Raw genomic sequence first — 19,883 nt, forward strand, 5'->3', positions numbered from 1 at the left:
AACTCATGAGCGGAGTAAGCTTCTTTGTAGAGGGAGAGAAGACATGGGAAGTGATTTGCCAAAAGCTGCTCAGCTTCTGCTACACCCAGTCCAGGGTTATAAACCACAGAGTGCTGATGCCCTCTGTGATAATAACTCCCATCTGTATAGACTCCTTCTGTTTGTAGTGCATCCTCACATCATCTCTCACTTATTCCCTGTGATGACCCTGGGATAGGCGGTGGGCTGGGCATCTTGCTTTTACCCAGGAATCTGTGGTCGAATGTCAGTGAGTTAGCCCCGCCAGGAGACTTGGGACTACAGCCACCCTCTCGGACTCAGGCCGGTGCCCTTTGTTACACCAGGCAGACTGTTTAGTCCAGGGTCCGTCCATTGGACGCCGGACAGCTCTTCTCTCCATTCACATGTGTAAAAAGTCTTCAGATGGGTCCATTTTCATCTCAAGTTTCAGTTCCCATAAAATAAACTGATACTAGGGTCTCAAAGGATCCCTTATCAAATGTCACAGGGGAAAAGGAAAACCAAGCTCGTTTTCTGTACTCGGCAGAAGACAATTTAGCGTCCAGGTTGCCATAATACCTCCAAAGAAAGCAACAGCAACGTTTATTGGTGGCCTCTCAATGGACCGACCACTTTTCTGTTAACAATGCACAGTGGAAGGAACAGAATGGCCTTGGGCTGCCCTGCTCGGGACATTGAATAGAAGCTCACTGCTGTTTGACTCCCATGGTTGATGGCAGGGGGCGGGAGAAGCAGCTCTTAAATCTTTATTCCCAAATGGATATCTGATATTTAGGTGCTTGTACACAAACTCTGTCTAATTCCTGCGTGTTTAGTTTATTGGTGTGTATGTACTCCTGATTTTAATTCATGTCTTCATGAAGAAACTTCTGTATCGTTTTTGATGCTGACAGTTTTATTAAGGCTATTTCTTTACATTTTGGTGTTATTACTCTTTTAAAAGTATATTGTTGTGGCAGCTTTGAGGCAGTTGCAAAATACTTTTTTTAAAAAAAAAATATGGAAGTTGGATTAAAATATACAGTAACTGTCACCTGGTAACCAGACCCCATATAACTATGTCAACATTCACCAGTGATTTATTGCTTTAAATTGGAATCGGCTGATATTTGGTTTCACAGTTTTTAACTCCGCAGGGTTAATCTGGAACCTGCTGGTACACATGAAATAGTTGTTTTATCTGCTGCCCTAAGACTGATGAAATGTTTTAAACATGGCTGTGTAATCAGTCAGTTATCTCTTAGTGTTACAGCTTATTCCGTACAGCAGTGTACAATCTCAAAACTAATTATTCTGCTGTGGTTAAGACATGGGAGCAGAATGCAGTAACTGATAAAGACTGCAGTCAGCCAGTCCCTGACTGAATGAGGTAGTTCACCAATATTTTGTTATCTTCTTAGAGGAAAAACATGGGTTGTGATGGTCAGACCTCCTAGGAGCCTGCAAGCTTAGGGCAAGACCTGGGAGACAGAACACTTAATCTATTGTCAATGTCTTTTTTTACTTAATCTACTGTCAATGTCTTTTTCTACCTTTGATCTTTTGTTTTTAGATAAACTTGATTAGACTAGACTTTCACTCATCTAGACATGGATAGGCCCCTTAGAAATAAGGATGCTGGTGCTTAGAATTTTCTTTTGTTCTGAGTACAATAATAAAAAAAAAAATCTAAGGTTATGTGAACTACGGAAAAAAAAAAATTCTAGGCCAGTATCCACTTTCTAACATTCTTTTTTCATAGCCAGCTACCGCAGAAGGCCTGAAAGAGAGAGGTCGTTCGGTCTGTTCCAGACCTCACCTTTTTTACAAAGCTCTTCTGAAGGAAAAGCATCATAGATTTTTTTTTTTTCATAGACTCTGTCTCCTCTAGAGATAATTATTCCTGCTTACAAAGATGTTAACAGCAATCCATATACGACTTATTGATGTTTCAAGGAAGACCCAAGACTCAGAATAAAATCTTGGATATAAAGGTCTGCCAATTAGATTGCACAGCCTGTCTTTGAACTACAAGTCTACTTTCAGTCTAGTGTGTGTGTTTCAGTTCATAGGGAGGAAATGCAGTGAGTTGTATTGTAAGGTTATTCTCATTTTGTGGACCAACCGCAGTTTACCTGTCAGGTAACCAAGGATTCCAGGGATTTGGAAAACTGGGAGTACAGTTGTATGATTATTTTTTACAGGTGACAGATTATCGGGGGTAAAATGATAGTTTGATTAGAACCCAAGAATATTATCTCTGGCACCAACATCTTTAATTGGAGACTAGTGAGAAGCCATTCGGTTAAGAAAACAGTACAAGATGTTTTCTCTTTGTTTCTGCGATGTTTTCTTACTCTCCCCAGTTCAGTTACTAATCATCCTGTTGGCCCCTCTTCTTTCCCGCTTGAATATATAGCAAATTACTTCCAAACGGACTCGTATCCCTCCAGCCAAACTCTTCCTGTGTCATACACGGGCCGGCTTGCCATCGCTCTCCAGCCAGAGGTGTCAGAAGTGAGTGTCAAGCTTGCCAGCAGCCCTCATATTACTGCACTAAGGCCAGAATAGATAGAGGGGGCCTGCAAAGGGGGATTGATGGATGTTGCCCCCACCTTTCTTAGTGTACTTTCTCTTGAAAAATATATTTAATTACATGGAGTCCATTTCTAGTCACAGTTAAGAGCAGGCCCTCCGGACTCCACTTGGCATGTGTGTTATGAGGAAAAAGCCATCAATATTTTAAAAGCGCTGACAGGCAAGAAGTTAGCCTTGATGGCTAGAAATTTAGAGGGATTTTTAACTCTATAAGATATACTCATTGCTTCTCTACAGCACTATGGAGGGGAGGCTTAATAAAGAGCAAGGGATGTGGTGAAGAGTAACCCAGTCAGTCTTCAGGCTTTAGATAACCTAGATGTGTCCTGATTGTATGGCCTGAATTTCTCACCCCGGAGCTTTCCAGAGCAGCCAGCACCCAGCGCCTCCCCGACACCAATGTCACAAAACTGGGTCGTGGGAGGTGTGCACCAGAGAATCTATTTTAGGGCAGATCTTCCAGGGACAGATGTTGACAGGCTTTCTGGATTTCCTGTGGTCGGAACAGAACGAATGATGTTCAAATTCACCCAGACTTTCCAGGTATCACCTTCCAGGTGCTGTAGTAATCAGGGTAGACTAAACTGCTGCAACAAATAGGCCCGAAATTGTATTTCAACTAAAAACCTAGTAGAAGTTGCTTGCTCATGTCAGTAATCCTTTTTAGTGTTCGGTTGGTGAATGGCTTTCCTCCAAGTAATATTACAGGGATCCAGCCTTCTTCTTCATCTTGTTGCCCTACCTCCTCCTTATATTTTTTGTTACTTTGTCTGTCATCTGCATCCATCCAAAAGGAAATATGAAAATATCTGTTCCATTGCAAGCCCTGGCTCTGAAGCAGCAAATATCACTTCCATTCACATGTTCTTGTCCTGTACATAGTGACATGACAAGAAGCTAGCGGGTGTGGTTTTGCCATGCACTCTTCTTCAGTCCTGGTGCTGTGGCAGAAGGAGGGAGGAGACCCGCGTGGACAGCTGCTAGTCTCTGCTACAGGCGGCTGGTTGTATTGTTCCCCAGACTTCCTTGAGGATGAGTCTTACTGGGGACCCTGATATACAGATTACCAGGCCTTTCTCCCTGAAAATCCTGACCCAATATGTCTGGATTAGTTTTAGGAATCTGTGTTTTTATAAACATTCCAGGTGAAGGTCTTAGGAAAGTTTGAGAAACACCGTAAGATGTAATGAAATTTGGGGAGGGCAGTGTACATTTGTTGCAGTCTTAGGATCCCATGTTGTAAGGAAGGGTGGCAGACTAGATGGCCGAAATCTAGTTCCTGGCACCCTTTACCTATCTCTGTTCTTAGAATTTAGAAGCAGAGTTATATTGTATCTATACTATATAACACTAATATATCCGTTCAAACCTGAATTTTTCTTTGAATTAGCTCATTGCTTCATTCAGTTGACCAAGGTTAGCAGACATTTTGATATACGGTTGTTTTATGGATCATATCAAATACTTTGAACATATCATGTCATGACAGCTCTTTAACACGTAGGTCAATGTATAAGATTGACTAGGAATGAAATATTGGGAGTTCCCTGGTCCCCTAGCCCCCGTCCCATCATAATGTTGAATCCTTTGAAGCTTATCATCATGGAAATTAGAAACATAACTATATTGGAGAAATAATGGGTTGAATTATTTATCAGTGACCTCTGTCCCAAACTGGAAAATAGAAAGCTGCTCCACTCAGCCTCCTGAGCATGCCAGAAGAACGCCAGGAGATGTGTGGAATTTCTGTTTCATATGCTCTTCACAGCACATTTGAATCCTAGTCTCTGTGTACACAACAGCGGTGCGGACCAAGACCCTTTGGACAAATTGAGGTGTGCTAGGGGAATTCCAACCAACTTTAATGTTTGCCCATGACAGTTAATATTTAGGAAGATAATTCTTTCTCTCAAAGTATTCCAGGACATCCTGAAAAAATATTTGGGCTACCTACTGTTTTGGATTGCCTGAGTTATTGGTGACAGAACAAAATTTAGAATAAGGAGGCCTTCAGTGGCAGGAGAACCTCTTTTGACTACTAGGAAGTATTATTGTCATTTGTTATCTGCACAATTAGGAAGCAATCGAGTATAGCAGAGGCTTTGCTGCGTAAGTGATCTTTGTTGCCTCCAACCCTTTAGCTCATTGTTGAGTGTTTTCCAACACGCCTTTCTTCCCACTCCCATCTTAATAAGTGTGTGTGTGTGTGTGTGTGTGTAAATTCCACCCAAGTTCTGGCTCTTAAGTCCAAAAAGGGCTGAAGACTTTTAATCCATCTTCATGCAGTCATCTTGAGGACAGAGTGGGAGCCTGTGGGATATTTCTTGTCTCTCTTTTCTAAAGGTTTGACCGAAGAAAGAGTGTCGTTGACAATGATTGAGAAAAATGAAAGTTTTTAGATCAAACACTGCTTCGGTGTGCATGCAGCGCGGGGAAGGCTGATAGATGGCGTCTTCCTCGAGTGAAGCCACATAGCGGCTAATCAGTGTGTGGCATGTAGAGCTTTCTGTAACCTGGAAATCAGGGAAATATTTCACTTTCCCTCTGAGGTTTCCAGGGAGAGAGTCTGTGGCAAAGAAGATGAATCTTCTTCTCTCTGCCTGCTGCAGGATGGGCAGTTCACTGTGCAGCTAGATTTTAAACACATCAAATGCAAGGACCATGATTATATTTTTCTTGTACCCGTAATCAGTTATGTTTATTTAATTTCCTGGAAAGTGGAAAGCCATGCTCAACATATACCTGGGTTGAGATTCAGAACAATCAAGCAGCATGACAGTCTTTGGCAAAAGCGAGTCCACCTGATTGGATCCGGGCCCAGGCTTTGTCCAGGCCCCAGAGAGTTGACGCTGTGTCCAGATGCCACCTCTCTATGTCCCAGTTTCTTTTTCCTTTTCTTTTATAAAATATATTTTCATTCATTTCAGAGAGGGAGAGAGAGATAGAAACATCAATGATGAGAAAGAATCATTGATAGGCTGCACGCCCCCTACTGGGTTTCAAGCCTGCAACCCGGCCATGTGCTTTGACCTGGAATCAGGAATCCAACCATGACCTCCTGATTCATAGGTCGATGCTCAACCACTGAGCCAACTTGGGCGAGCTATGGCCCAGTTTCTTTAACTGGAAATAGACTAAAGCTGCACAGTTGCTAAGTTCTCTTTATTCTCTCAGTCCAGCACTTGAAGGTGATCACAGTCAGTCAGGACCAGCCCTTGTGAAAATTATGATATGTGCGAAGTTTCTTTCCTGCAGCCACCCCAGTTTTTGTCTCTTTCCCCCTTTCATGACACCACCTCATGCCCCAGCACCCGCCTTGTCACTGAACAAACTCATATCAAAACCTATTGCTGGAGATTTATTTATACTATAGTGTACATCACTGGAAAAGTAGATCATAGTGTTGCTTTTGAGGAGTGTTTATTTTAATATAAATCGGAGCTTCCGGCTATAAGGATGAAGCTCACAGGAGAAGAGAAGCAGTTGAGAGAACGAAAGAGAGGAGTCTTTGTGTTCGCTTGTGACAGCCCTCGTTTTGTTCTGTTGTCCCAGAATGACTATTAATATTCTCCCCTCTACTTCCCAGAGTGTCCCCACTTGGTGAGTTATTTGATCACCCTAGATTTAGAGGAAGCCTCCATGGTACCCCTAAAATTATATCACAAGTAGAAGGAAGAAAAGAAGCCAACCTTCACTTCTCTATGCCAGAATCCAAGGTTGGCACTGTGTACAGATTATCTTAAGAAGTGGATTGAAAAAAATCTAGCTCACCTAACCAGCAAACTACACATGTCTTAGGCCAGAAATTGGTCAGCCATACCAGAGTCATTTCTCGGGAAATGAGTGTCACATGGCCTGTTTTTACCACCACGAATAGCCCACATCAGAAAGGCTCGTAGAACATGAAATATAAAAGAAACCGAGTTTCTCTGGGGTGAACTATGGAGAAATGCCCTGAGGACAATCAATAAGTATTTAAAAAGCACCTGATGCCCCGACTTAGTGGTTGCGCATCAACCTCTGAACCGGGAAATCGTGGTTAGATTCCCGGTCAGGGCACATTCCTGTATTGCAGGCTAAATCCCCAGTGGGGGTGGGGGTGGGCGTGTTGGGAGGGGGTGGGGAGACATGCAGGAGGCAGCTGATCAATGAGACTCTCTCATCATTGATGCTTCTATCTCTCTCTCCCTCTCCCTTCCTCCCTGAAATCAATAAAAATATTTTTTAAAAAAAGCACCCGATACCTGGCACAGTGCCATGCCTTATTAAGGGGACCACAGGGGACCTTTCGATGTGGCCCCTGCCAGCAAAGAGCTTCAGTGGTCCTAGGTAGCATGATAGCAAAACAGGAACTGAACTACCATTGGAGACAGCAGCTTATCAGGCAGTCCAGGGATTACCCTTGTGTGATGATAACTCTCCAGATGAAATCCAGCCACTGGAACCTCATTTTCAGGTTCCTGAATTCTCCCGAGGGACAGGCACCCCAGTTCTCCTCTCTTGCCGCTCTCGGCCCTACACATCGAGAGTGCCGCCTCTTCACGCGAAGCCCAGGTCACTGCTTTTCCCTCCTCCTTTGTTGCTGAAATAAGGGGAAGTGACACACATCTGTGGTTCAACTCCTTTCTTAGTAATGAAACCTGGGTGTGCTCATTAGACAGCAACAGGTTTTATTCCAAAGAACAAACTGTTTTAGGGAATTCTGGGCTCTTGGGGGAGTACCATCAAGGGTACAGTTGGGGAAAAATTTGTCATACCCTGAGCAGGAAAGTCACCACAATGATTCCATTAAAATTGATTGACTGTTCAGAGGCCATGTAAATGGATGTGCCGGGTACTCAAAGGCCATGCAAATGGGTGAACTTGGCTGGTTCTGAGTAATTACTTCAGAAAGCAAGACAACAAAATCAATTCCAAACCCTATTAAAGGGTGCGTGGCCATCATTTACAAAGGGGCTCGTGTGTCTCCCGTCCACCCGGAGGCCAGCGGGGAGCAGCACAGCACTGTGGCAGGCGTGTTGACGCTGCCTTTCAGTCCCTCAGGTGCTTCTGTTATAACATTGGGGTAACACTGCCTGCCCCTCACCGGTCTCCTAGGGACCCTGCATAGATCCTGCCTGCCTTGGGGCTTTATGGAGGAACATAACAAATTTAAGGTGGACAGTAATTTGTAACATTTATTAAGCGCTTTGAGGGATATGCCAGGAGCTGTGCCATACATTTTCACAAATTATTTTGTTTAATGTGACAACCCCGTGATACAGCTATTATTGCTAACTCGATTTTATAAATAAGGAAACAGAAGCTTGAAGAGGTAAAGAGCTGTGTCACATCCCCAAGTCAGTCTGAAATTCTCATATGGGGTGACTGACTACTTGACTCACTGCGAAGTTTTATGAATGAAGCAGGAGAGAAAATCCAGTGTGACTTTGAAAACTGTCAGGGTCTCTGCCATGAGAACTCTGGGACTTCTTATCCCTGGAACATTAACTAATACTTGGCTACATAAGTGCATCCCTTGCATGGGTTCTGCTGTTCCAGGAAACTTATAAAAGTCTCTCCCTCCCTGATCTACATGAAAAATGACGCAGGCATCGTGGGAGTGGGTGAGGCAGTTACAGTGGTCTTAATAGCCACTCTCTGGAGTCACGGCACAGGAAACAGGCTAAAACCAGTGCAGAGCTTTCCTTTCGCCAGCATACCGTTTCTATAGCCAGAGGGTGGGCCTCTACATTTCACTCTGGCTGTGAAGACTGGCGTCAGGAAGTGGATATGATTCCTTTCTCCAGTTTCTGCTCTGGATTGAAATGCCTCTGGAGAGTTCAGCCCCACCTAGATCAGGACCACAAAAAGCTAGAATACCAGTGATATCCACAGAGGGACAGAGCTGAGCCGTGTTTTACACTAATGATAAGGGGTCTATATTCCTAGTCTCCAAGGACAGATCACCACACCCTCAAAGCAGCACAATGAAGTTGAGACTCAACAGATTGGTCTAAAAGCCCAGTGTGCTGAACTGAGAATCCTAGCAAATTAGACGTGATTTTGACCTACTCCCATTGCCACCAAACTCCTAATTAAAATGCCAACCTGTCCTCAAGAGAATCCATGCTATGAAATAACCTTATATTAAAAACTTCCTTTTAATGAGGTTCCTCAGTACTTTAGAAACTAAATCCTTTTTAATTGCATTCAAGGCAGAAGTACCTTCTCCCACAGTTAACCCTGAGCCGCCTTCCTTCCTCTGTGTGAAGGTGTCTTGGTTAAATCAGCCTGGAGGCCTACTGCAGCCGTGGGCTCTTGGGAAAGGAGACATTGCTGCCATCCTCAGGGGTGCCATCTCTGCCTCATCACCAAGACTCCTGGGAGACCCACCAGCCTAGGGAGTCTGTCCAGTCACCCCAAGTTTAGGGATACTGCCCAGTAGGCCTTTTAGTTGGCTTGTCAAGTTCAACCTGAAATTACTTTTTTTTCTTACCTTTAGAGAAAAAAATATGGTCCTTCTTCCTAATCTAGAATTAGTATTTAAAAATAAAATCACAGTCTGGCTGGATGTGGCTCAGTGGTTGAGCATTGGCCTATGAACCAGAAGGTCACGGTTCACTCCCTGGTCAGGGCACATGTCCAGGTTGTGGGCTTTATCCCCAGTGTGGGGCAAGCAGGAGGCAGCCAATAAATGATTCCCTCTCATCATTGATGTTTCTATCTCTCTCTCCCTCTTCCTTCCTCTCTGAAATCAAAAAAAAAAAAATTATTAAAAATAAAATTGTGATAGCTACACCATTTGCTTATTACCTTGTATTCCAAAGCTCAGGTGACCTTCTCTGTAACAAAGGAGATTGCCTGCTTCCTGTATCCTGTCCCAGGTTCCTTGAAAAGCATGTGCATCACCCGTAAACTCACCGTCCCCTGCTTAGAGCAGAGTGGGAGAGTTTAAGAAGCGGCTAAATGCAATGATGGTCACATCAAGGGAAAAGGGTGACATTAAAATTCTTCAGATACTTTACAGGTATTGGACGTTTGAAATGGTTCAACATAAGTGGCTTATTTCAAAGGCCCAGGGTGAAGGGGAAAAGCAGATCCCAGCAGTTTTGCCCTTGATACCTTTTCTGCTTGTGTCCTGCTCTCCTCGTGTTTACATAATAATGGGCGAGGAGTGTTGCAGCACACACAGAGCTGTGCACATTCCTCCTCAGTTGCTTTTCCAAAGGGTTTGAAAATGCAGTAGATTTAATCTAGGGTAAAAAAAAGAAAGAAAGAAAGAAACTCAATTTTCCTGGCAGATTTAGAGAGTGAGCCTGTCCTCACGGGGCCATGGAGCATCAGGAGATGGTTTCTCTGAGAGAAGTCCCCAGGGCAGCAGGAGGCTGGCAGTAGCCTAGATCTGTGGCCACTTAGAACGTGGTCATGTGGTCACTGCACATCAGGCGCGGCGTCTGAGGAAAGAGTGCAGGATTGCAGGGAGATCACTGAACGGTGAGATCACTGTTCTCTGCCTGGTTGATAGGTTGGCTCAGATTTGCTGCAGAGCGGTGGTCCTGCTAGGAACGTTGAGTCAGAGTTCTGGGAGGAACAGAGAATCCCTGCGCCTGGCAGCCAGAAGTAAAAAGTACAGCTCCTGCTTTGTCAGTGAAATTCCCAAGGGATTCCCTGGGGTTTGCCCTTGGTGACCCAAACGATGACAGCCACGTAATTCAAGCACTGAGAGCAGAATGGCAGCGTTGTTTTTCTGCTTCCCAGGTAGTGGCCAGATGGTAATAGTTTCTACATCAGGGTGCCAATTATATCAAACTCTGTAAAACTACGGTAATTGGATATGGTTTCATTTGAAGTTGATTTGTGGCATTTGTGTTGGGTAGCTGTCATGCTAGCTATGGAAGACCCACTTTTAGATAGAGAAAAAAGGTTTGTCCTAGGAGACTGTTAGAAGTTTCAAGCAAGAGAGGTTTCGGTTATAAAAGGACATTTTTGGTGACATGAGGGAGGTTGAAAGGGTTCCAGACAGAAACTGTTGAGTGGTTCATGGCACAGCCCCGTGTGAAGGGTCTTGTCAACCAATAATGGTTAGGATGGTTTTGCCTTATCTATTAGCTTCTCGTTAGGGTAGTTGAGTTAACGAATTATAAAACTCTGATTCTATGGAAGGGGCATAGAAGCCAAGAGAATGCCATGTTCACTTCCTCTGATTTTCTTTTTCTGAGTTTAAAGCAAAAAAAAGTTGGAGGGGGAGGCAGTAAATGACTTGCAAAACAAAACGTCATCTCTTTTAGGTTCTTCCTAGAACTATTTGCCTCGAATGCCACTTTTCTCATTCCTGGCCTTCGTGTCTCTCAGTTTACGTCAGGCACTGTAGCCATCTGGGTGCAGTATCCAAGTTGAGAGGAGCCCAGGTAAGGAAGTGGAAGCAGGAATGCAAGCCCATGCTGTGCAGCATGGGAGCTGCATCTTAATGTAACCATGTAGTTTAGCGGTCACCAGCCTGTGGTCCGTGAGGTCCGAAAGGTTGGCAACTGCTGGTGTAGTTGGTAGCAATACTTGGGACTCATGTTTTGAGGACAAAGTAAACAAAATAAACACTTAGGACCATGGAGGCCACAAATTAATCGCAGTACATTTGACATGGTTTTGCTCTGGCAGCACTAGTTCTTGGTGGGGGAACTTTGGGCCAAGGAAAGGACACATCTGTGTACTTTTAAAGAATGGTATTTGCGTCAAGGCGCTGAGGATCACTTTCCAGACCACTGGTAATCTACTTCTTTTTTTAAGGTTAACACTAAGTTTTCTTTAAATATACAATTCAGGGGACTTTTGATGGAGTGTTTGAACCTTTAACTGCTTTGTAGAAACTGAGAGTCCAGGGTGCTGGCAGGGGTGAGGCCGATGGTTGACAGTGGAGAGCTTGGTGTGTGGGAGATTCACTTGGACACAACATACACCACTTAGATCAACAACCTTTGGACTCGGAAAAAGTATTAAATTCTCTATAGAGTGGCGAAGATTGAGGGAGGAAATAGATCACAAGGGGAATCAAGGGTGAAGAAAGAGTGCGTCCTCTTTTGACTTCAACTGGCCTGGATGCGACTGACTTGATGAGAAGCCAAGATCCCAGTTGCAGTGCAACTTGTGTAATGCAGGCACCTACTTTGCTTGCAAATGTGCACAAAAGAGATCTTCATTCACAGAAAGAGAAAAGCCACAGCGGGTTGGCTAAGTTAGCCTTCCAGGGCCTTTGTCCCTCGATCTGCCAGCCCCTTAGAATTCAGACGCAGACGTTAAAGGGGTTTTCAGTTCACAGTGTGATGACTGTTGACATCCAGAATTCAAATGTATTTTGAATTGAATTTGTCTGCTACAACCATCAGATGATCATTCTGTGGCTGTTTTCAAGTGTTCATTTGCTTAGATTAATCAAATAACATCGATTTCTTATGAGGATGATGTTGAATGGCCTTGAAGACATGGCAGGCCCCTGTGTATCCAGTGGACAGAGTCCATCTGAGGAGACAGGTGTCCACGTGCACAGCGCCATGAGCTCCAAACCTGAGATACATTTTATTTTAGTGGCTTAGCCTACAGAGTTGCAGGAAATCATTTTTTTCACCTTCTCTCTTCCATCCTCAAGTGTACAGTTATTTCTGTGTACTTCAGAGAATGTCCCACAGTTTTCCATGTGAAGATATAACTGGAGTGGCATCAGAAAACGAATTTGCCGTTTAGAATGTTTTTAGAACATTCTAAAAAGGCCGTTTCTCCCATTTAAGAGAGCACCATTCCCAGGAGAATTCATGCTCAGCCCAGGCTGGTGGCTCCAGGAGATGTGTGAGGAATGACACTAGACCAGCCGCATGCTGGGCTGGCTTCCTAATCGTTGGCCTGTGATCTGAAAAGTCTACACGACAGCTGACAGGCGACTGTTTCAATAATTGAAAACCATTCAAGTCACTGACCTCTCGTCCTTATACCTGGATTCCTTACAACAAGCACGCAGACATGATGCAAACTGCCTTGTTGTCTATATTTTAGAGTCAAAGGCTCTTCAGAGCCTCAGACCTTTGTTCCCTTCCGCCCCACCTTGGTGAGGTCTGGAAACCTCGGAGGAAGCCCCTGCCACGAGTACGGGGTCAGTTTGCTTCGGGGCAGAGGTACTTTTACAAATCTGACCTCTGGCATCATTCTCTGGGGCTGTGTCTACACCACCCTCCACACTGGACAACGTAAACAAATTGCTGTTTGACTCAGGGCAAAACATGGTGTAAACTGGTGGTTTCCACAAACGAAGTGCATTTTTTAAAAATTCTGTATTACCAAGAGTTTCCAAGCAGAGATTTTCAAGAGAAACAGCTGTGGTTTGAAAAGATTTATGATAATCCAGATGGTTTCTTTGAGGATAAATCTACTTGATCATTTAAAATTAAAGTCTTTCAGTAAAGTTGAGTGTCTTCTTTATGATTTTAAATATACTACCATTGTGTGTGTGTGTGTGTGTGTGTGTGTGTGTGTGTGTGTGTGTTGGCCTGTCTTGTTCAGAGCTATATCTTTGGAAACAGCAGAAACCTCAAGACAGTGTCCCAAATTATTCAGCAATTTAGCCGGCAGAATACCTGAGGGAACCTTCATAACAGCAGAAACGGTTTGTGAGGAGATACAGTCAGATGCATCTCCCCTGTCTGGACTGTCTAGCAGTCAGCCTCCCTGGGAACCGCCACTCTCAACTTCTGATCCAAGATGCTCTAATCTTACCGCACAATTATAATACTGATTACATGTCGCTTTCCAAGCTGAACATGGGCAACTAGATTGCTAAACTTGTCCACTTGTGGGAACCTGGGTGTGAAAGGCTCCCAGTCCCCTTGTCGGGGCTCTGAGGAGACAGAGGGGTGGCAGACAAGAGGCTCTGGAACCAGGTGGCCTTTCTGTATGTCTCGCCTGCCCTCAGTGCCCAGCGTCCACTGGCTTGCGGCTCATGTGAGGCCCTGCACCTGGCCTTCACCGAGGACCCTCTGCACCCCGGGTCTTTCCCTTCCAGGCCTCTTCCACCGACCATCGCACTTGATCTGTCCTACAATGCCTGCCTAGGGGCTCTGCTAGGTGTACAAATTCAAGCAGCAAAATAAATTCTCAGGGAGATGTAATGTTCACCGTGCATTAATGTGTTACCAATGATGTTTCAGACTCATCGTCTCTTGATGACCAGTGGAGGAGTCATCAGCAGTGGACATGTGAGCTCTGTGTAGGCCTGGGACAGGTGTTTGGTTCACTTGACCGATCTCATCTGTGAATTTGAAAAGCCCTTCTAAGGAGCAGTATACTGGGGTTGATAAATAGACACGTGAAAGATGGATTGTGTCAATGAAACTGGGAAAGCAGGATGCCATAAAGTAACTTGGGTGTGGAAGGTCATGTTCATCTTTTGTAAGTTGGCTACTGCCACTGGCAGAAACTCCTGAATGAGTGGATAAAGGTGGCGAGAATTGTGAAGTCCAAGTGCTTATTAGTGTCAAACGAGCAAAGCAGAAAAATGTGAAGTAGCAAAAATGAGCAGCATTAAGCAGGAAAAGGAGTTGGGCTTGCTGAGGCACCTGACTCATCAAACTGCATTAGCCTCTGCTCATCCCCCAGAGGCCCCAGGGCGTCACTTCCCTTGGCTGACATTCATGAACGTTCCTGGAACCCCCAAAGCTGAGGGCTTGTCCCCTTGGTGCCTGTGGCGGCTGCTGACCACTGAAGAGACCTGTGGATGGTGTAGTGTCTAACCACCCACCTTACGATGAAGTTGGAAGCAGATCTGCTGGAGGAGGAGTCTGTCCCCAGAATCAGATTGCCGAGCCATCTGGTGCTGCAGCTGACCTGGAAATGCATCCAGTAGATTTCAGCCCTGAGTTACAGCTGGTGTGGGGAAATCTCGGAGACAGGTGGTTCCCTTAGCAGCTGTACCTCCGGTTAGGGTAGGCAAGAAAGAAAATTCCATCCTTCTTGAACCTTCATGGATCTTCTGGGATCTGTAGTAGCTCCCTGAACTTTTTCCATGGTAATTACCATATCAGGGCAAATAATGATATTTCTCCCTTCCTTTGCTGAAATAATCTCTGCGAGTCAATGAATCGAAAATTTTAAGTGAGCATATCAAATGATAGATGGATAAAAAAGACTATGGTTTCTAGAGAGTACTCACAGAAACGAGTCTTTAACACATTCTTATGCTGGAAGTATACAGACTAAAGTCCCATCAGGGGAAAAATAGATTGCTGCATTTAAGGGAACTATTTAAATTGATAATTCTGTATTTACCCTGCAAATTTTAAGATAATTTAATCAAACACTGTTTTTATCAAGTGGATCAGTATGCATGCTGAATGAAATGCAAGACATTTTTAGCCCAAGAAAGATAAAGAATACTTTTGACTTTAAAAATTTGTTCTGAATGAAACACTTTGCCTTTATGCCCATATAGTTTGGGGAGGATTTTAGGCAGACCTGGTTTTTATTCACTGACTTAGCAGTGATGAAGCTAAAGTAGCTAAGGTACAGAGGAAGTTAGATGTTTTCCCGCGTCACTCAGGATTCAAATGTTAGAAACCAAAGGGAAGAGTCTTGGGGTGATATTCCCCAGCACCCCCACCTTTCTGCAAGTTGTTCACTGCATGGTGGGGCCCAGTGGAGGCTGCAAGTCGGAGCAGAAATTCAGCCTGAGCGCTGCTCTCCAGGCCACGGGCTGTGCCCACCTGGAGCTGGGACACCTTCTTCAAAGGTGCCTAGTTGGGTGCTGAGCTGTTGGGTTGGGTTCAGCGAGTAGCGAGGGACGCATATCACCAGTGTTATGCCAGGGCTTCTCCAATGCATTGCAACCAGAACTAGAGCTGATCTGGGCAGCATTTTTAAAAAACAGCACCCGTTGTTTACATGAGCATGGAGTGAGAGTTACGAGCTGTACACAGTTTAGAAAGGACCAGCATCATGAATGCCTGGTTTCACCTTGTCAGTTAGACAGGCAGTGAAGGCCCCCGATTAAATTGGACAGAGTTTGAGATTTGGGGCATCTTCCCATCTCCCCTTCTATACGTTAGACTCCTCTCTTCATTTCTTTTCCCCCTTCATCCCCATCCTGCACTGCGCAGCCCTCAGCTTCAAACTTGCCTTTTCTCAAAAACCAACGAAAACCACCTTCCATCCACTAAGAACTTTGTTCAAGAGGAAAACACTTCAGCCAAATTTATACTAAGATGTTAATAGCTAGGAACGGTGAAACATTGCCACCCCCGCAAGGACACCCTGTTAATACTTAAACAGGAAATGAACTGTTCTTCCCAGTGGGTTTCAGGCAGTGGGAAATGGTCGGCATTCTGTTTGGGGTTTAAGGCAGGAGAGCTTGCTTTATTCCTGAGCCCACTGCGTGTCCGTCAGAGCTCTTCAGGTTGGCCGAGCATACAGGCTTCCCTCAGTTTCCATCATCTTTGCTGCTTGTACGTTTATCTTAGCATCATGTTTAGTTCTCCATTTCTAGCTCCTGTCACTTCTTTAGACCAATCTAAATGCTTCATTCTTAGCTCTGAGCGTGGCCAGACTGGCTTTGTTTTTCATCTTCCTTAACTTCCTTCTTCCCAGGCAAGCAAACTATCCTGTAACTTCTACCCCAGCCCTAATTTTTTTTTTCAAGTTTCACACTTCCAAAACCCACCTGCTTGAAAGTATCAGATTCCGCTATTTCTGAAGCTTTGATTGTTGAGGGGAAATTCCGAGCCTTCCCTACTGCATCCTTACCTGGCATCTAATCCTGTAAGCCCAGGATCGGCAGAGAACTTACTGAGAGTCTGGTTGTTAGAAGCTTTCAGAAGGCAATGGGTGGCACCTTCTCTGCTTTTCTTTCTATGCCAAGCCTAGAAAAGCATAGCTGGTAGTTTTTCCTCTTCTTAGAGCGATTATGATGGGTACTGGAAGCTGGGACTTGACTTTGCTGTACATATTATTATTCCTTGACCTACAGCCATTCCTATAGCTTTTCTTGGGCTTACCTAATGCCAGAGAAACTAAAACCACTCGCTAATTTGATTAGTTCAGTAAAAAATCTACCATCAGGCAGCATGGCTAAATGAACTCTGGTCAAAGAAGTCCAAATAGCTGAAATGAAAGCTCATATAAATATGGTCAGGCTGTCCACCTGTGATTCTTTAAGGAAACCTCCTAATTTCCAATTTCCTCTGTCATGCCAGTGATATATATATATGAAGGGTTTCCTATCTCTCGATGCTTGTATTTTTAAATGCCAGGAAGCTATGCTCATACTCAACTTTGTCCTTAAGGTAAAAGGTTTTGCATATTTCATCTCAATAGGTTCCAATAAAATCAAATATATGACAGGTTTCCAAATTTCTTTCCAAACGAGGAGGAGGCATCTTTCATGCATTTTGGAATGCTCTCTGAACAGTATTGTACATTTGTTTCCCCCTCTACCTTTAAATGAGCATTCGGTTTGAAAAATCAGAGTGGCAGCTTAGCACTCCAAAGATGGCCAGCGGTGCCAGCTCCCTGCCCTCCAATTGTGCCTTTTTTCCCCCTCTTCGTCTTATTTTCATCATTCCCCCAAATAGAGCCAACCAATGTTGATGCCTCGGGGTCATGTGCTTCTCTCCTGTTACTTGCTATCCTTGCATAGGAGAACCTCTCAAAGCTCTCGCCATCTCTGTGAATTAGGATCCTGTACTGGAGAGGGGTAAAATACGTACTGTCTTGGTGATGGTGTCTCTCCACCTTTTTTTCTCAGCCCAAAGACAGCCAATGTCAGAGGCAGCATCTTTTTTCTTTAAATGTTTAGTTTTTGTCCACACCTTTTTTCTAAGCCTGGTTGTGCTAAGAAACTGTGTGCTGATTAACAGATTGTTAACTGGTGTCTTTATCTGGTTTAACCAGATCTGTTACCCAGTCTTCTTGGCTACATGTTGAGGGAGGAGTCTGCCATCCTTCAGAGCACAGAAGGAATGGTCCAAGGCCCTGACACCATTTCTTTGGTGGAGGGAGTTGGCTGTGTGGAGGGTGGATGCCAGCCTCTCCCAGAGGGGCATGCTGCCTGGACCCCATCAGCTCTGAGATAAGGAATCAAGAGGTTGCCACTCGATGTGCCACAGCCAGGTTTAAGACGTGGGACAGAGTGTGCAGATGCCTATTTGGACATGTGGCCACCTGTACTGTAACGTAGTTGCTAACTGGTAAAAATAGAGTCTTTCATTCTGGTAAACAAATAGTGAGTGTCTCATGTACGGGACTTTGCATTATGTACTGTGGTGGAGATAAAATAGAGCATTATCCAGGCTTTTAAGAGGCTTATAATGCAGTTGTCTAAACCACTGAGTTTAGAAAGTGTTTTAAAAGTGTGATGTCCTAGAGATACCCTTTAAGGAAATCATAGTTAATGTTTCTGCTATTGTTGTGATTAAACACTTTTCTTTGTGCGGCCCTATTACCAGCTCCCCCCCCCCCACCCACCCACCCACCCTCATTTCCGAGGGGCTGTGTTCCAGGTGGCTGGTGCACAGAGCTATGAATTTATCTCAACATGGGCAAAGCTAATAAATATGATTCAGGATGAAAGGCACTGTGTAAATGCTTGGGATGTTGTTATTACTGTTCTCATGCACTTTATTATTTTTAAATTGTGCATCCTTTTAAGTAGATTATTTGTTCGCCACAGTCTCCATTATATCTAAGCAAAGCTTTCACAGACATTTCTAAAAACCTTTTCATTTCTCTCTGTAGGTTGTTGTTTCGTAACGTTTTATACAAGAAAAGCTGCACTTGAGGCCCAGAATGCACTGCACAATATTAAAACTTTACCTGGGGTGAGTCGGTTTACTTTTGTACCAAAATCACTTTATTGCTTGAAAATGGTCCTTTCAACTGAAGGTTCTAGTGATGGGCTCTTAGTGCCAAAAATGACTTTGGTCTTTTGAGGAGTGTGTGCTGACCCTCTGCTCCCCTGCGGCAGCCAAGCCAGCTGGCCGGCCCATCAAGAGCACCCGCATTAATGCCGGCGGAAAGAGCTCTCAGACCGCGTGTCCCCTGGTTAGAAAATCAGAGTGACCCCACTGGGTCACAGCGGCTGCCAAAGGGTATTGGGTGGGCTAAGATTTTAAAAGGGAGGGAAAAAACCAACTCACACAAGAGAAGCAAATGGAAAAGGAAAAGCTTTTACTCACCAGGAGCCCCTTTTCAAATTTAGTCTTCAGATTTTTCTTTTGAAAGAACAAAATGTACCCTGTACAGCTATAATATTAAACCTCATAATGGCTTCTAAGCAGTCAATGGTGGTTAACAAAGTCAATGTTTTAATGCCCTGTTTGTGGCTTCGTGTTGATAGAGAACAGAAAATACAAAGCTTACTTTTTTTTCCATTTCCTTCCCGATAATATCTGATGATGAGTACAGTTCTCTAGAAGTGAACTGATTTATGTGACTACTTTATGAGACTACATGATTTCTGGAGTTTGGGGGCAATTTTATATAGTGCATGCTAGTGTGACTATCCCTGTGCTGTTTGAATATTTCCCCCATTGACTCAAATATCAGTGCCGAGTTCATTGAATATCATAATGTTGTGCATTGGTTATATGAAGAACCTGTGGGTAAGTAGTGTATTGCTAATTATTTTATTGAAATGTGGTTTGGTAAGAATAGAAGGAAGGGAACAGAATTCCCCTAATGTTTTCAGGGTGTAATTCTACCTCTGTGTCACTGCGCTGTCTCTGTAGATGCACGCACACGTCCGGATTTTACCCCCCATCACACCCACAAAAGAGACCATTTGTGTAATTCACCTTAGATCCATTGAAAAGTTTATAATATTTGTACTGGCAAGACTCAACAAAAGGTTTTCACAACATTAGCTTCTTAATCACCCAAAAATAATAAATTGTGACCCTCGTCTTGAATCACACCACTTTGCCGTTCCCCTTTTCATGTGAGCAAATCAAAGAGAAGGTCCAGCAAGCAAGCATGTGGCCTCCCTCCCACTTTGATTTAACTACTTCTCTCTGAAACTTATGAGGGGTTTTTTAGTATGTCTAAGTGACTTAAAAAAGAAAGTAGTACTTCAGCTTCCATTTTCCATGTATATGGGATTTTTTTCCCAATGTAAATTCGAAGAGGTTGCAATGTTATGTCATAATAACACAACCAAATCCCTTCTACGTATGATATATATATATTTGAAATCTTGAATGGTCATTTGGTATTTAGAGTATATTGATGCCAAATCACATCCTGTTTTAAATGAATGCAAAATTTGGTTGGCTTGC

The 19,883-nt window shown here is 43.9% G+C and overlaps 1 protein-coding gene across 17 annotated transcripts in view; it reads left to right on the forward strand.

Moving 5' to 3' along the window:
- The window catches only part of CELF2 (CUGBP Elav-like family member 2), a 557,821-nt gene that overhangs the window by 425,078 nt on the left and 112,860 nt on the right, over positions 1-19,883 (forward strand). For all 17 annotated transcript variants that reach the window (XM_059664044.1, XM_059664060.1, XM_059663936.1 and 14 more), the window contains one exon: positions 18,346-18,428. In XM_059664044.1, the coding sequence (XP_059520027.1) occupies positions 18,346-18,428 (83 nt within the window). The remainder of the gene's footprint in view (positions 1-18,345; positions 18,429-19,883) is intronic.

Source organism: Myotis daubentonii, chromosome 1, assembly GCF_963259705.1.
Source record: "Myotis daubentonii chromosome 1, mMyoDau2.1, whole genome shotgun sequence".
NCBI classification, from domain to species: Eukaryota; Metazoa; Chordata; class Mammalia; order Chiroptera; family Vespertilionidae; genus Myotis; species Myotis daubentonii.